Raw genomic sequence first — 16195 nt, forward strand, 5'->3', positions numbered from 1 at the left:
ATCTGAATATTGTTCCTTCAGCAAAAAGGACCTGGTTTTCATCCTGTCTGTGCACCGTGCTGTATATTCACTCCACTCCTCCAGTCACTATGTCTGATAAATGTTTGGAATTTAGATAAAGAGAAGAAGTCCTAAGAAGAAATTTGCAAAGGTCTATTTGCAGTTTTGCAACAGACACTATCTTCATGTCTCTTACACGGCGCTCCGGCTTTGTTCCGAGTCTACAGGTCTGACAATTGTACTTTTAATCTGCTCTTTGAACAAGAGCTGATTCTCAACAAGGGCTCACTTTCCCCTACATCAACACACAGCTCGGAAAAGTACACACAGCCCATTTGCAGTGAAGAGACTGGTTGAAAAGCCACTTGTTCCTGAACTGGCTGTTGAATAGCTTAAGAAGAGAAAAAACACATTGAAAAAGCCCTTCAGTTGGAGAATGCTCCATCAAAATACCACAGAAATACAGCAGAGTAAATGAATGTACAACAAAGAAACATGACAAAGGTCTCTGGTCAGTTCAAATATTTATTTAATCGTTAACATTATATGTATTTACATCTTATTTATATTCATGTCATGATAGATCCCTGTCCTTTAAATAAAACGGAACCCACTCACATCTGATTATCATCCCATCAACTGAAAACAACTAACTTTAATTTTACCTCCTAACTAACTGTTCATTCCAGAGGTTTTATTCTGATATGCAATGCTGAAAAAGTCATTTTCCTCAATTAAAAAATGACCAAGTGTTTATTATATTTTCTTTTGACAACGCTAATTTCTGCTCCGGCCCTCGTCAATCCTCCACTGTATCTGTGCACCCTCACGATGTTCCTGCTAGTCGGTCGGTATAGTGCATGCATCAATGAGTCTTAGTGAATATTTGATTTGATCCACCATGAAGTATATCTTAAAACAGGATTCAGCCTCCGGTTCCCTCTATTAAACCAGCGGCGGTTCGGACCAGTCAGCATGATGTGAGGAAATACTGGCAGCTGTCCATTCTCCATAGAACTAATGCATCATTTCAGAACACACATGTATACTGGTGGTCATCAAAGTTAGGTTATTTTACAGTTCCAACAGTGTTGAGATGGCTGACTGATCTTTAAATTCTTCCTGCTGGTGCTTTCATGTGCTTGATTAAGGTCTGAACTTTTCCATCCTGCTGCCACCAAGCATTCAGAAGTTTTGATGTTTGGAAACTCATCTGAGAACACAAATAACTATCAGACGTTGATAGTTTGTTGTATGAAATGGTCTAACTTTCAATTGAAAGACAGAACAGCACAAAAACACACAATTCCTCTGCATCAAGCTGTCATTGAATTGACGGGGCTGTACGTATGTACACTGTATGTATTAGTAAGTAATACAAAGGAAGTCCCTCTGCAAAGTGGTGATGCTTTCACATGAAAATGTTAAACATCATGATGAGGAGCTCAGATATGAAGATGATTTGTACCGGAGTATATGAAGGAAAGGAGGCAGCGATGCAGCGGCTGAACCTATGTGAGACAAACCCTCCTGATTTCAGGTTAGCAGCAAAGTTTTTCATCCTCCTGAGCTTTTAGTCAGAAATGTGTTTTACAGAAAACAGTCTGTCCAATCACAGTCACTCTTATGTGGAGCATCAATCATGCTGAATGATCCAAAAGAAAAACTGCAGAAAAGAAATGGATCCTTCCACCATGGAAACTACTTACAGGATAAATAACTGTTTTACCAGCAAAATCAACTTTCAATTTCAAGGTGGCTGTCAGACAGTTTATTTTGAAAATTTGAACTCAATAGAAAAATACTATAAATGTCAACAATGACTGCATGATTTAAAAAATGACTGGTACTAATAAAAAGGTGCAAACAGACATCTGTTATTTGGCTTTAACGTGTACACCCACCGGTATAATTTCATCTTATAATGTGATGCTTAAGTGCTGCACTAACAAACATCACTGCAGTCAATGTAATTAACACGAACTAAGTGCTGCACAGTGAGATGCAGCAGCCTCTCTGGACCTTGAGGGTTTGGGGCCCCGCGGCAATCCACGCTGCAGTTAGTACTCCAGCTGTGATTGTAAAGATGCACGATGACACGGAGATGCTGCTGAGATTTCAGTGACCAGTTATCCTCTCATCTTATTATTGTAGTTTTGGGTGGTATTTCAAATCATAGCTAAAAATATTTGTAATTCTTTTCATTGCAAGCAGTCAGATGACGTGTGCATCACCACAGTCGATGATGAATCACAAGTCTGCCAGTTAAAGATAGAAAAGGTTTGACTTAAAATTAGAAACCAAAGATAAATCTGGCCGCTGTCGGAGCGTTTCCTTTGTTGGCGTTTTAAAACTCTTCCTAAAGATAGAGTACTCTACACAGTAAGTGGGACCAATATTAAATGACATAATTCAAATATTGTTTCTTAATGGCAAATATTTATAAACTAGAAAAGTATTTAATGCTTTCAAGTCTTTTATTTAACCATACAAAGAACGAGGCCGTTGTCTTTTATTTGCTGTTTCATAATCATATTTTTTTCGTTTTTAAAACATGGTTATACCACTTGCTCCATTTTTTCCGTTGAGTCAGTATGATGGACATTATCACTTAAATATCACACCTTAGAAATATTTCATGCCCACCTGTCCACTGTTTACTTTTTTTTAAAGCCCAGTTCAGACCAAAGATTTATGATGAGATGAAACGTTAGAAAGTTGAAGAGAAAGGCTGCCAGCTTGTGGTTTTACCTGCGACTCAGCTTGTCAAGTCCCGAGTTAGAATTTAAGGCATTTTAGTTAGTGCTCTGCAAAAAGATATCCTGTCTCAAATGTACATAAACCCTCTGGGTACTCTGTTGAAGCACCAATGGGCAGCACTCAATTTTCAACCCTCTGTTTTCGTTTTTTTTTTAATGTTTTTGCCATTTCATCATTATTACATGTTACATGCTGACTCATTCATGTTTTAAGATGCTACAAATTATATCCAACTACGAAACAGCCTGAAAAGCCGTCAGTTCAACCAGAAGCACAGAGAGCCGTTGCAGTAGAAATGTTACACCATCTTGTCAGGTTGCTTCGGTGTAAACTTACAGGACGTTGCAGACTGGCGAATTATGAGAAGTTGCAATTTTCAGATCATCTCGACACAAATTTGTTGTCTGAATGGATCCGAACACGAAAACTTTTTATTGAACAGTCAAGTCAATAATTTTTGTCTCATGAGTAAACTACCATCAGTGGATGAAATTAATAGTTTAGAAACAAATTAATGTATCATGTGAGCCATTGCAGTACAATTAATTTCCCCATGAAGCTCCAGTTTGGGTTTTTTAGCAGGCCTTTCTTTTATTTTATTTATTTTTTGATATAATGTGCCACTGTTGATGCACCTTTGATAACTGTATCAGTTGAGCCATAAATCTACAACTTAGCCATGCCAGTCTAATTCTAGGCACTTTTTACTGTAATCAGGATATTTGTTAGTTAAAGTTAACCTTTAGTTTTCAGCAACACCTACAGAACAACCTCAGTCTGACCTGCTGGCCTCTCTGCAGCTTCACTGGAGCACTTTCTTTGCTCAAGAGCACCACAGTAGTGATGAAGAGGGAGAGGGAACCTCCTGTTTCACTGTCCCACCCTGCTATCTTTGTGCTGGTCCAGAGACTGAACGCTCCCTTCTCCAACCTTTAGGCTACCACTGTCCCAAAATAGCTTCTGAATGTATCATATTTGCATGAATGTTTAGACAGAGGAGCTGACTAAGGTGAGCCATGATGAAGGTGGTGGCCTGAGTCTGAGGCCTGCTGCAGGAGACAGAAGACCAAAGAGGACAAGTGATCAAATCCCCACAAAAAAACAAAGTGGTGAGGAAAAGTCTGCGGTCAGAGAGGCAGCGAGCGCTGTGTACCCTCATCACTGCTGGACACTCTTACATTATCCTGCAGGAGAACGCATCACTATTCTCTTCTCTTCTCAGCATTCTACAACTCCTGATCGAGCCTTCCTGTTTAACTAGATGTTGCCTAGCAACACAGACGACAAATATCCTAGAAAGACTACGCAGCAACATTTTATGATGTTAAAAATATGACACAGATGGATGACACCAGGGTTAAAAAGGCAACGTGCAAAACTTCTGGCTACTGTTTATCTGAAACTTGAAGCCATTACATCAAACAAAAACTCTACAAATCATCAAGTCAGAACATCTTGAGAACATCAGACAGCACGAAACAATAACAGCTCCAATACAGAGATATTATTCTGACTGTAAAATACCATCACTGATATCTCAGAGTTGTTCCTTTCTCTGCTCCTGGTTGAGAGCAGGTAGCCCAGTAACACACACACACACACACACACACACACACACACACACACACACACACACACACACACACACACACACACACACACACACACACACACACACAAATGCACGCACGCACGCACACACAGGCAACGTGGTGATTAAAGGTTCACCTCAGCACCTGTGTGTGTGTGTGTGTGTGTGTGTGTGTGTGTGTGTGTGTGTGTGTGTGTGTGTGTGTGTGTGTGTGTGTGTGTGTGTGTGTGTGTGCCTAATGAATTGACTGCATGTTTCTCTAATAGACTATTGAGCTCTTTGGAAAGAATGAAAACATGTAATGCACGTGTTCAAATAAATCGAGAAATCATCAAAGTATGTACGTCAAAAAATAATTAACTTGCAGTGATGTCTGAAAATATGTCTGCACGCACACACACACACACACACACACACACACACACACACACACACACACACACACACAGTGTGCAGTGATGTCTGAAAATATGTCTGCACACACACACACACACACACACACACACACACACACACACACACACACACAGAATCCCCAAAGGCCTTCAGATGTATTCAAAATGTCTTACACAGCTCGACTATATATAGCTTCAAAGACCCAGATTCCCTATGTAGGCAAGGCGCACGCACACACACACACACACACACACACACACACACACACACACACACACACACACACACGCGCGCGCACACACACACACACACACACACACACTCAGTGCCCTGGCATGCCAACACATTAGCACAATCTGGAATACTTGAAAATTGCAATCTGAAAACAAAAGCTCCCCCCTCACCCCCACACACACACACACACACACACACACACACACACACACACACACACACACACACACACACACACACACACACACACACACACACACACACACACACACACACACACACACACACACACACACACACACACACACACACACACACTCCCAGCATGTAGTGAGGGATGAAAGCGCTGGATAAAGGAATGAGACTAATGGAGGAAAGTTGCTTAATGACAAATTGTCAGATTGCAGAAGCCATTTTCTCTGCTCATCATTTAGCTCTTTCATCCCGGAGCATCGTTAAAATATTCTTCAGCTTCAAGCTTTTGCTCGGTCACATTTTCAGTCATTCTTACTCACTCTGTTCTGTCTCTGTTTTTCCAGACGTGACGGTCGAAGGCCCGAGATGCTGACGTGATCAAAAACTGGGTCATAAAAACACACGACACTCCAAACATTCAGACTGCAAACACTGTATCGTGCAAATACAAATTCAGTTATCCACTGCAAGCTGGAAGAAAATGTGTTTTTTTACAGCAGCTATGACATCTTTCATTTTATTGTTCGTGTGAGGAAGCCCTTCTTATTATTCTCCACCGCCATCTTATTCATGGTGTTTGCATTTGTACATTTGTGCGAGCAGGAAACTAAATGCTCTTTTAATGGCACTGCGACTAAAATAGGTCTCTGCCTGTCTGCAGGTATTGCACAGTTGAATTGAATATTTTATAGGAGCGGTCGGGCTGAAATATGAAGGAACGCGACGGGTTTCGAAGGCAGAATGAACTCTTATTTTATTGTTTTGAGAAAAGATTTGTAACAACAAACTAAAAAAGTAGCGTCAGTGGCACTTCGTCATCTGTGTAATGTTGTTCGCTTCCTTGTGATGTGTTGAATAATCACGTATGAAAGTGAAGAGTGAAACAATGGTTTTAGATGTTTACTGTAGCAGGACTGGCATTTGTCACGTGTCCTGCTTCTACAATATTAAAATGATTTCTAATCCAATATCTGTTTTGCAGTTAACTCTCTTTTCTTATTACTTTTTTACACAACTAATAAAATGCGTAATCAATCACAGTATTAGAATCCAGTAGAAAGTGTAGATTACAGTGAAATATGTTCACTGTACATATGGACACATTAAACTCCTGAGAGGCCTCGGGGGAAAGATTTATTGTTGTACCCCTGGTGACACACACACACACACACACACACACACACACACACACACACACACACACACACACACACACACACACACACACACACACACACACACACACACACACACACTAACCCTGGCAGTTTCACACCCAGAAACTCGTGCTGTATCTGAAATGATCAGTTGAACAATTATTCTCAATAATTTCTCACTTGGGAAAATGTACTGTAATATTTATTTTGAAAATTGACTAATATTGGAACTTTATTTTGTTAAGCAGAAAGGCATAATTCATTCTCTGATAGCATTTTCACAAATATTCATATTTGGTAGTTTTCTGTGGAATTTGACAAATAGTCGAACAAAACAAGACATTTGAATGCATTTTAGATTATTTTCAGACATTTCATTTCTATACAAATAAAATACAAATATACAAATGAGAAGAATCTCAACTAAAAAAAATCAGGTTTGTAAAACAACATTTTGACACAAGGTTGTACCAGAAGCACCGGAAGCAGCAAATTATACTTCATGTTCATATTTAGTGGTGCAAATTTCTAATACATTGTTGATTAGATAAATTCAATTATAAATTATATGAAGTTAGGATGGAGCTTTTACCATTTTAATTCCATCAATAAAAACTGTCAAAAACCACAACAAAACATTTGTGTGATTTTTCTGAGGAAAACTGAACAAAAAGTAATAATTAAAGACAATAACATGAATAATTCCACAGCATACATATTCAAGATGGACAAATACCAAATGAACGACTCACTGATTTACCTTGAGGTCAGATTTTAAAGGTGAATTAATGGAACATTATCAGCTGATGTGGACGTTGACGTTAATGTTATTTTCAGTCCGACATCTTTCTTGCTGTCAAAAGGCAGGAGTCAGTGTTAGGATTAATGACGGGGCTCCTCAAAGCTTCCTCTACATGTTCACTACAGACATATCACTGTGTTGCCGACCTCCATGTTAACCCAGACAGGAAACAAGAAATCATCTTCTGCTCATCGACGGAGAACACCTGTCACTGCACTAATGCTAATGCTAAAGCTAGGTGAGCAGGAGAAACAGCGAGGGATCGGTAATGATGACATGAACTGGATTTACCATGGAGGCTTACTCCATCACTGCAGAGTAGATGGACCAAGATGCCAACTGTAACCATGGAAACGTACGCAAAGATGAGGCCAGCTGGAGCTTTACAATGATGAGAAGAAATCAAAACTCAAAAACTAGATTAAAATGTTACAAATGAAAAGCAGCTGAGATGTCTTCAGACTTTGTGATTAGCATAAAAGGGCATTACATGGAATGGGGGAGGGGGTGGGGCGCTAGCCCACAGTGATGTCGTCACAGAGTTGAATTGACGTCTGTGTAAAACAAAGAGCCTGCATGAGGCGGGAAAAGATGCTGACACGTCACATCTCTGATTCCGGAAAGCCAGCATGCTGTGTGACATACGGGGGCAGCAGCACGCCGCGATGGAGACGGGAAAAAGACATAGAACGTGAGAAAAGCCGTGATAACAACTGTTGTTGTTTTTTGTACAGTAATGCTGAGATCTCTCTACAACAGCCTTGAGAAAAATCACTATGAAAAATCTATGATACCGTACATTTTTATCAAAAGACTAAAAACAAACCCACATCAGGTGCCAAAATAACACTGGGATAACACACACACACACACACACACACACACACACACACACACACACACACACACACACACACACACACACACACACACACACACACACACACACACACACACACACACACACACACACACACACAATAAGAGTCTCCAAAATAAACAAACCATGATGTCCCCTCGGAGACGCACATAGCATGTAACACAAAATGACTAGAATACAACGGTAGTCTGAATGCAGCTTATTGAACCCTTTTACACTGAAGGTTATGAATTAAACAATAATGTCGAGACACAACAACAATAAATACACGTGAATATAATTGACGATATCCCATTGAAATCTCATTAGTTCGCTGCTAGTTAACATCAAACCAACCAGTTCAAGAAGAGCTTTGAGACGGTGGCAGAGGGCCGAGCCTGCCGCTGCAGGGCCGTCCCGCAGGATCACATGGACCAAACAGGACCAACACAAACTGCTGCTTCACTGTCATACAGGAACGCAGCCACACACTGAACAAGCTGCCTTTTCAATGGGAGCAATATTTAGTTACCAATTTACTTGCCTTTGCAATGTGGAATTATTCATTTATGCCATTTTTTTGCATGAATATCATGAATGTGTTCCAAGGATATTTGAATATATGTTCACATATTATAGTAAGGATGTAACGACAAATGGTTTCTCCAAAACATCAAATACTCGACACCCCCACCGATGGGAAAGACACAATACGAAGCCTGATCCTCACACAGACCTGCTTTTACACGCGTGACTGCACCCGCAGTCCTTTCTTTACAATAAAACTATAAATCTGCAGTGTGTATGCAACACCAAGCCAGCATCTACATTCAGACGTGTTGGTTCAACTGAAGACCATTAAGGAAGGCATGTGTTGTTTTCTGTGTACTCCTCTCTATCAGGGGTGATATTTAATTCAGAACATTCATACATTTTAAAAACTTCAATATTACTTGGATATATTTTTTGGACACTCTGACTGCATTTCGATTTTTCTATATCTGTGATGTGTAAATTACGAATGATTGTGCAGTATGAAGTTGTTTCAAATCTTTACAGTGTAATTATATGAGACCACAAAAACAGCATTCTTCCATTTCCGCAGCATCACCTCCAACTGTCACTTCCTGCAGAAAGTCTGCCTCATGCCTTTGAAACTCTGTCGTCCCACATTCAAATGATCTCTTTAAAAATCCAGCTCCTCTGACTAACCTTCCTCGTCCAACCTTTGACCCCCAAATCCTCACAGTTCGATCATTTCTTACATATTTTAATGTCATTTTTTTTCTGCTCACTTTTACTCCATTTTTATTAGAATCTCATTTTGCAGTATATTTTCCCCCATCAGCTGAACTCTCTCAACTAAACTTCACCAGGGAAAAAAGCACAAGGATCTTAATACTATTATTATATTTCATATGATTAATTGTTTACTCACATCTCGGGTTGCTTTGGAAATGTTCTCGCTTGTTTTTCACCCATCTAATTTCATATTTAAGAGCATAAAGACGTAGCAGTAGATCCGGTTACTCTTCCAGCACAAAACAAGTTTGACAATTTGATTGATTGATGTCAAATTACAGTTTCATATAGTGTTTAACGGTGCTGTCTGTCCTCCCTGTTCGGGCCCTGCAGATGTAAAAAAAAAAAAAAAGCCAGTTTTGTGCAGGACAGAGTCCCTTCTGGAAGTCTGCTATGATACCATCTGGAACACGCAGTGATGGATGTGTAACAGTGTAGCGCCATCTACTGGGACTCATCACAGCTGATGATTGATTTGGGGGTTGTGTAATGATCAAATGACATGATGCCAGTGAACAGCAGCCTGCAGGGTGTCAACACTGCTCCCACAAATATGATCATGTTTCCATCGCACTGACTCTTTATCCAGAGAAATACTGCTTGTACTGTATAACACACACACACACACACACACACACACACACACACACACACACACACACACACACACACACACACACACACACACACACACACACACACACACACACACACACACACTCTCAACAACACACACGCCTCATAATGTTCATTTAACACAAAGCATATTTACAGGGAGGAAAGATGATAACCAAAACATAAAGTGAAAATGGTGTAAAAATGAGTAAAATGTAGCATCTAATAAAACACATTTTTTTGTTGTTGTTTTCTTTCTTCTCTTATGGAGCAAACAACAGCTTTAATTTTTAAAACCCACTCAGTGAAGAGCGTGCTATATTTCCTTGTGTGCACTGTTATTGTACAATGACAGAAACAAACTAGTTCACATAATGTAAGAGAAAACAATAAAACAACAACTCTTGTGTCATATTTCAATGATATTTCTATGGATGACAAATGTTCTCTGTAATGTTTTTGTTAAAATTAAAACCAGAATGGATTGAATGGAAAGTCATGGAGGCCGACATAAAAATAAAATCATTTAACTGCATTCAAACTTATTCTTACATTTTTGTGCATGCAAGCTTGACAAAATAAAACATTCAAAAATGACATTTCCTATTCTAACTTGATAATGAAATAAACTGCATCTGAATTTATGCAGCTGATTGTAGCTCATTTCTGGAATAATTTAAAGAAAAAAAATAAACATAACATCAGGATTATTGCAGGCCTCTTGTGAAATCATTGATTATGAAATGAACTCTTCTGAAAACAATCATTTCCTTTCTTTAGAAAATGGCTAAAATCTGCACGTAACGTAAAGACCCTCCTGAAAACTAAATATTAATCTTATAAATATTTAACCAAGCTGTACCAAACAGCCTAACACCACCCGGTCTCCACAAAAACTGCATCAAAGTTATTTATCATATCGTGCTGTTCAAGTTCTGTCTGCCTTGAAAACACTGCAGTAAAAACGTATATCAGACTATACATATATAAATATATATACACACATGCTGACACAAACATCACCCCAACACAATCTTTGACAAACATACCATCAATGAAATGTATGAAATATCTGAGGAATAAATACACAAATGATCTATTTTCTATGGTGTCAAATGGCACAGATTTAATATTTATGCAGGCTTTGTCTTCATGTTTTTGTTCTTTTTTTGATATCAACCATCTAGAATAAGAAGCAGGATGGTTCTCAGCCACAGACTCACAGAAGCCAACATCACTCAACCTTTTCTGGAAGTGGACTTCCACCTGCTTCATCTTCAAAGAAGTGAGGAAGAGATTCCCAGAATAAAATGTACACAGCAACACTGATGCTTTCCAAACCGGCGCTACGCATTTACAGCCGCTGTCCACACTGTGTGTCTCAGTGTGTCCTGCAAGTAGGAGCTCACACTTACTGTGTTCCAGTCCACTTCCCCTGTCCAGCAGCACATAATAGCATGTACACAAGATGTAGATTCATGTGGACCGAATCACACACACACACACACACACACACACACACACACACACACACACACACACACACACACACACACACACACACACACACACACACACACACACACACACACACACACACACACACACACACACACACACACACACACACTCAGTCACTCACTCACCTGCTGTAAATACATGAAGGTGAGGGCTGCGCAGGACAGCTGAGGACAGGCATCCACGTTGGGTAACGCCACGCATGTTCCTCCAGGATGCTGCATGTTCCCTCCTCTAGCTGACAACACAAACCCCCTCAACCCCGACAATACAGAGCCCTGGTCTGAGCGGCGAGGTAGAGAGAGCAGCGGGAGGAGAGGGAGGAATCAAGAAAAAGAAAGACAGGAAGAGAGAGAGAGAGAGAGAGAGAGAGATCGGCAGAGAGTGAGCAGAGAGAGAGATGGAGCTTCAGTCCCGTACGATGGAGACCCGAGTGTTTTCTGCTCGCGAGGAGGGACGAGCGCTGGCACGGGGAGAGAGAGAGAGAGAGAGAGAGAGAGGAGCGAGTCAGAGAGAGAGAGAGAGAGAGAGAGGGAGCGAGTCAGAGAGAGAGAGAGAGAGAGAGGGAGCGAGTCAGAGAGAGAGAGAGAGAGGGAGCGAGTCAGAGAGAGAGAGGGAGAGAGAGAGAGAGAGAGAGAGAGAGAGAGAGAGAGAGAGAGAGAGAGAGAGAGAGAGAGAGAGAGAGAGGGAGCGAGTCAGAGAGAGAGAGGGAGAGAGAGAGACAGAGAGAGAGAGAGAGAGAGAGAGAGAGAGAGAGAGAGAGAGAGAGAGAGAGAGAGAGAGAGAGAGAGAGAGAGAGAGAGAGCGCTCTGCTGCAGTGTGTGTGACTCACAATGTGTGAGTGAGTGTGAGCCTGACTCAGAATGTATGTGTGTGTGTGGAGGCAAGCCAGCAGTGTGACTGCAATCGCTGGAGCGTGAGGAAGGCAGAAAATTGTCTGTGCGTGTGTAGGAGTGTGTGTCTGTGTATGTGTGTGTATGTGTATGTGTGTGTGTGTGTGTGTGTGTGTGTGTGTGTGTGTGTGTGTGTGTGTGTGTGTGTGTGTGTGTGTGTGTGTGTGTGTGTGTGTGTGTGTGTGTGTGTGTGTGAGAGAGAGAGTAGCTTTGTGTATGTGCATGTGTTGTTTCTTGCAGAAAATGCTGATCTCTCTCTGTTGATGAATTGAAGTTCTCTGACATGTGTTACTGGAGGCGATCAAGGATGCTGACTGCAGCCGCAGTACAGACCCCCCCCCCCCCACCACCACCACCACCACCCCCCTCCACCGTCTCTCTGAAGTGGCATCATTTGCACGCAAAACTTTTCCACTCATGCAAAATACCAAACTGTGATCTGACTCTCTGAATTCTATATAAATAAATTGATGTCACTTGTAATGGATTCCAGAGGGTGAAGCATTTGGTGCCAGTCAGGTCTGTGTTTTCACATGATAACATTCAGATACATTGTTGCAGATTGTTGTTGTTGAGGTCAAAGGTCATTGACAAAGTGATCTTTGCTAGTTTAGTTGCATTGTTTTCTGTAGTAAAACAAAACAAAGGAAAAAAGGAATATGTTAAATATGTTGTTCTGCACAGCAACATGCAAGATGGAGGACTAGTTATAGTTGATGTTTCACTTCATTGTGCTCTTTCTGACAAATTTGATGAATCTTATGTAAGACAAAAAAATAAGAAGTAAAACTGGCATATTTTGGGGCAACTGGGAGTCTGTGGCTCCTGGCCAGTTGCCCAGTTTGCTCAACAACTGGTCTGGTACTTACTGACAGAAGCATGTACTCAGTGATAATATGCTCTGATATATATATATTTGATGTCTGATCAAGCTACATTCTCAGCTTTAGACACTGCTGAAAACTTAATTTAGACCTATTGAAACAATGGCGTGACCTACTTAAAGGTATACTCTGCTGATTTAGTATTGCACCTCCTTAAAGTAGTCATGGAATGCCAAACAAAACATCAAATTCAAAACTGCAAAAGAACAAAAAAGAGTGAAGAGGCAGAAGCCAACACATCCTGACTGAGTTCCTACTTTCAATCAAGAAATAGTCCACCCTACAATTCCTCCAATGCAGGATGCAGCCAGGTAAATACCTGTAAACATCCGCATCAGTCAAACTCTGCACCTCCAGTTTCTAACACATACTTCCTGTTACTGCATAGATAAACATGATGACATACTATGACATCATCAGGGGTTATTTTCTCAGTTTCTTCCAGAACCACAAAATAAACTATATATCTGTTTTCCTGCTGCTCAGGAATCACCATGACAAGTTATCTGACCTTTATATTTAATATCCATTTAGTGCAGTAGTCCGTTGACTCTGTGAGCCACGACCATTTACAGTAGACAAATATGTCGCTCAAAATGACGTGTTGGGGTCAGCTAGATTGTTTATTTCGTGAGACCTCTCACTCTGGTGGTATTTATGAACAACAACAGACAAACAAGAGATGAGTGCATTTCCCACTTCAGGTATTTTTTCTCTTGAAAAATGTAATTTACTCGTTAACACGTTAACTCTTAAACTCTTGCAGCTTGTGAAACCAATTATACAAGTTATAATTAAAATCAGTAATGAATCATAATTAAATCAAAAAAATGATTAATCATTCAAGCTGAGATTTCTCTATTACAAACTCTCACTGACTGGTTCCCCATGAAGAAGGTCTCAGACGCTGAAACGATCTGAACGCACCAAACTTTGTTCCCAAGTTTTTAGGACGAACCAACGTTGTGTCTCCATAGAAAGTATTTGAGGTTTGAGTGATGTGCAATAAAATATATACTCCTATTTAATGCAACTGCTTACACTGGCAGCATTACAGTTCAGGTTCATGAAACCTGATTTTTATGCTTCAAATCTATTTTTCTGTCTTCCATGTGACTGCAGTGACTACATGTATGAGCGTTTCCACATGTGGCTGACTAACAGCTCCATACTGTTCCTGAACGCCTCCTGTGTGCACACAATGTAATGGCTCTATTTTCATGAAGCCAGGAGCACAGTGTAGATAACAGTCAGCTTCACTCTGCCTGGAGGGCCGGGTACGTCCAAACACACCGCTGGTAATGCCACGGACTCACCATTCACACTTGTGGTGTACTTGAATACGAGGTGTGTTAGAGGCCAATCCCATTTTCTGCTTTTCTCCCCTTTTAACTTAGGACTCTTCCTATTAACTCAGGACTCGTCCTTTCAAATCAGGACTCTTCCTATTGACTCAGGACTGTTCCTTTCAAATCAGGACTCTTCCTATTGACTCAGGACTCTTCCTTTCAAATTCCTTTCGTTCCTCCTCCAAAAAGTTTTAAATGCTGCATTTATGTCCTTTGTTGTTTTTTTTCACTGTCTTGCTGTCAGTTTGAATCCCTGATTCCCTTTAGAAAATGATGGTTTTATGATGAGATTTCCTTTAATGTGCTCTTTTTTTTTATTTTTCCTTCCTATTGACTCAGGACTTGTCCTTTCAAATCAGGACTCTTCCTATTAACTCAGGACTCTTCCTATTGACTCAGTACTGTTCCTTTCAATTCAGGACTCCTCCTATTGACTCAGGACTCTTCCTTTCAAATTACTTTAGTTCCTCCTCCAAAAAGTTTTAAATGCTGCATTTCTGTCCTTTGTTTTTTTTCACTGTCTTGCTGTCAGTTTGAATCCCTGATTCCCCTTAGAAAATGATGGTTTTATGATGATATTTCCTTTAATGTTCTCTTTTTTTATGTTTCCTTCCTATTGACTCAGGACTTATCCTTTCAAATCAGGACTCTTCCTATTAACTCAGGACTCTTCCTTTCAACTCAGGACTCTTCCTATTAACCCAGGACTCTTGCTTTCAAATCAGGACTCTTCCTATCAACTCAGGACTCTTCCTTTCAAATCAGGACTATTCCTATTAACTCAGGACTTGTCCTTTCAAATCAGGACTCTTCCTATTGACTCAGTAGTCTTCCTTTCAACTCAGGACTCTTCCTATTGACTCAGTAGTCTTCCTTTCAACTCAGGACTCTTCCTATTGACTCAGGACTCTTCTTTTAAAATCAGGACTCTTCCTATCAACTCAGGACTCTTCCTTTCAAATCAGGACTCTTCCTATCAACTCAGGACTCTTCCTTTCAAATCAGGACTCTTCCTATTAACTCGAGTCTTCCTATTAACTCAGGACTCTTCCTTTCAACTCAGGCCTTTTCCTATTAACTCAGGACTCTTCCTTTCAAATCAGGACTCTTCAGGAAATCAAAATAGTGTGTAATTTCTTACTCAAATACATTGCAAAAAAAGATCATGTCTCTTTTCAATTTGAATTTCCTTTTTTGCACGAGTTGATGATCCAGCGGTCTCCATGTTTTCTGTGCATCATAGAGTGCAATCTGTTCACACAGGGACCTTTACAATAGCCATCAGCAGCTAAAACCACTGTAGTATCATATCGAGTTTTGTATTCAATATTTCTGTTTTTAAGTCCTTTGGTTGTTTTAAATGCAAAAATACTGTAATTGTTGACAGCTTGGTAAAGTTTCCTTTTTGATGCTAATATTATAACATGAACACAATCACTCAATCTCTATTTCAAAAAGCACCTTTTAAGCTAATCAAATGTTTTTCAAAGTGCTTTGCAAGCCTTTGACAAAAGGCAGAATGTTTCAAATGAAATAAGAATAAGAAATAGAAAAAATTAAAATGCGGAACTCCAGGTGGACATTTAAAAGAAAGTGTTGTTGACCCAGTTAATCATTGTTTTGGATGGAGATACCAGGGA

At 40.2% G+C, this 16195-nt stretch overlaps 1 protein-coding gene across 14 annotated transcripts in view; it reads right to left on the minus strand.

Annotated features, from left to right (window-relative positions):
• Nucleotides 1-16195, minus strand: part of LOC138627515 (RNA binding protein fox-1 homolog 1-like) — a 298993-nt gene that overhangs the window by 122175 nt on the left and 160623 nt on the right. For 2 of the 14 annotated variants that reach the window (XM_069709918.1, XM_069709917.1), the window contains exon 1: nucleotides 11558-11891. The exons of 5 other annotated variants lie outside the window; for them this stretch is intronic. In XM_069709918.1, the coding sequence (XP_069566019.1) occupies nucleotides 11558-11653 (96 nt within the window). In that variant the 5' untranslated portion in view covers nucleotides 11654-11891. Of the gene's footprint in view, nucleotides 1-11557; nucleotides 11895-16195 lie in introns of those variants that run through there. 7 more of the 14 variants (XM_069709916.1, XM_069709915.1, XM_069709906.1 and 4 more) reach the window with 6 other exon arrangements.

Source organism: Brachyistius frenatus, unplaced genomic scaffold (assembly GCF_029030835.1).
Source record: "Brachyistius frenatus isolate BFR_SWC_R1_liver_20210118 unplaced genomic scaffold, ASM2903083v1 Contig_87, whole genome shotgun sequence".
In the NCBI taxonomy this organism is placed as follows: domain Eukaryota; kingdom Metazoa; phylum Chordata; class Actinopteri; family Embiotocidae; genus Brachyistius; species Brachyistius frenatus.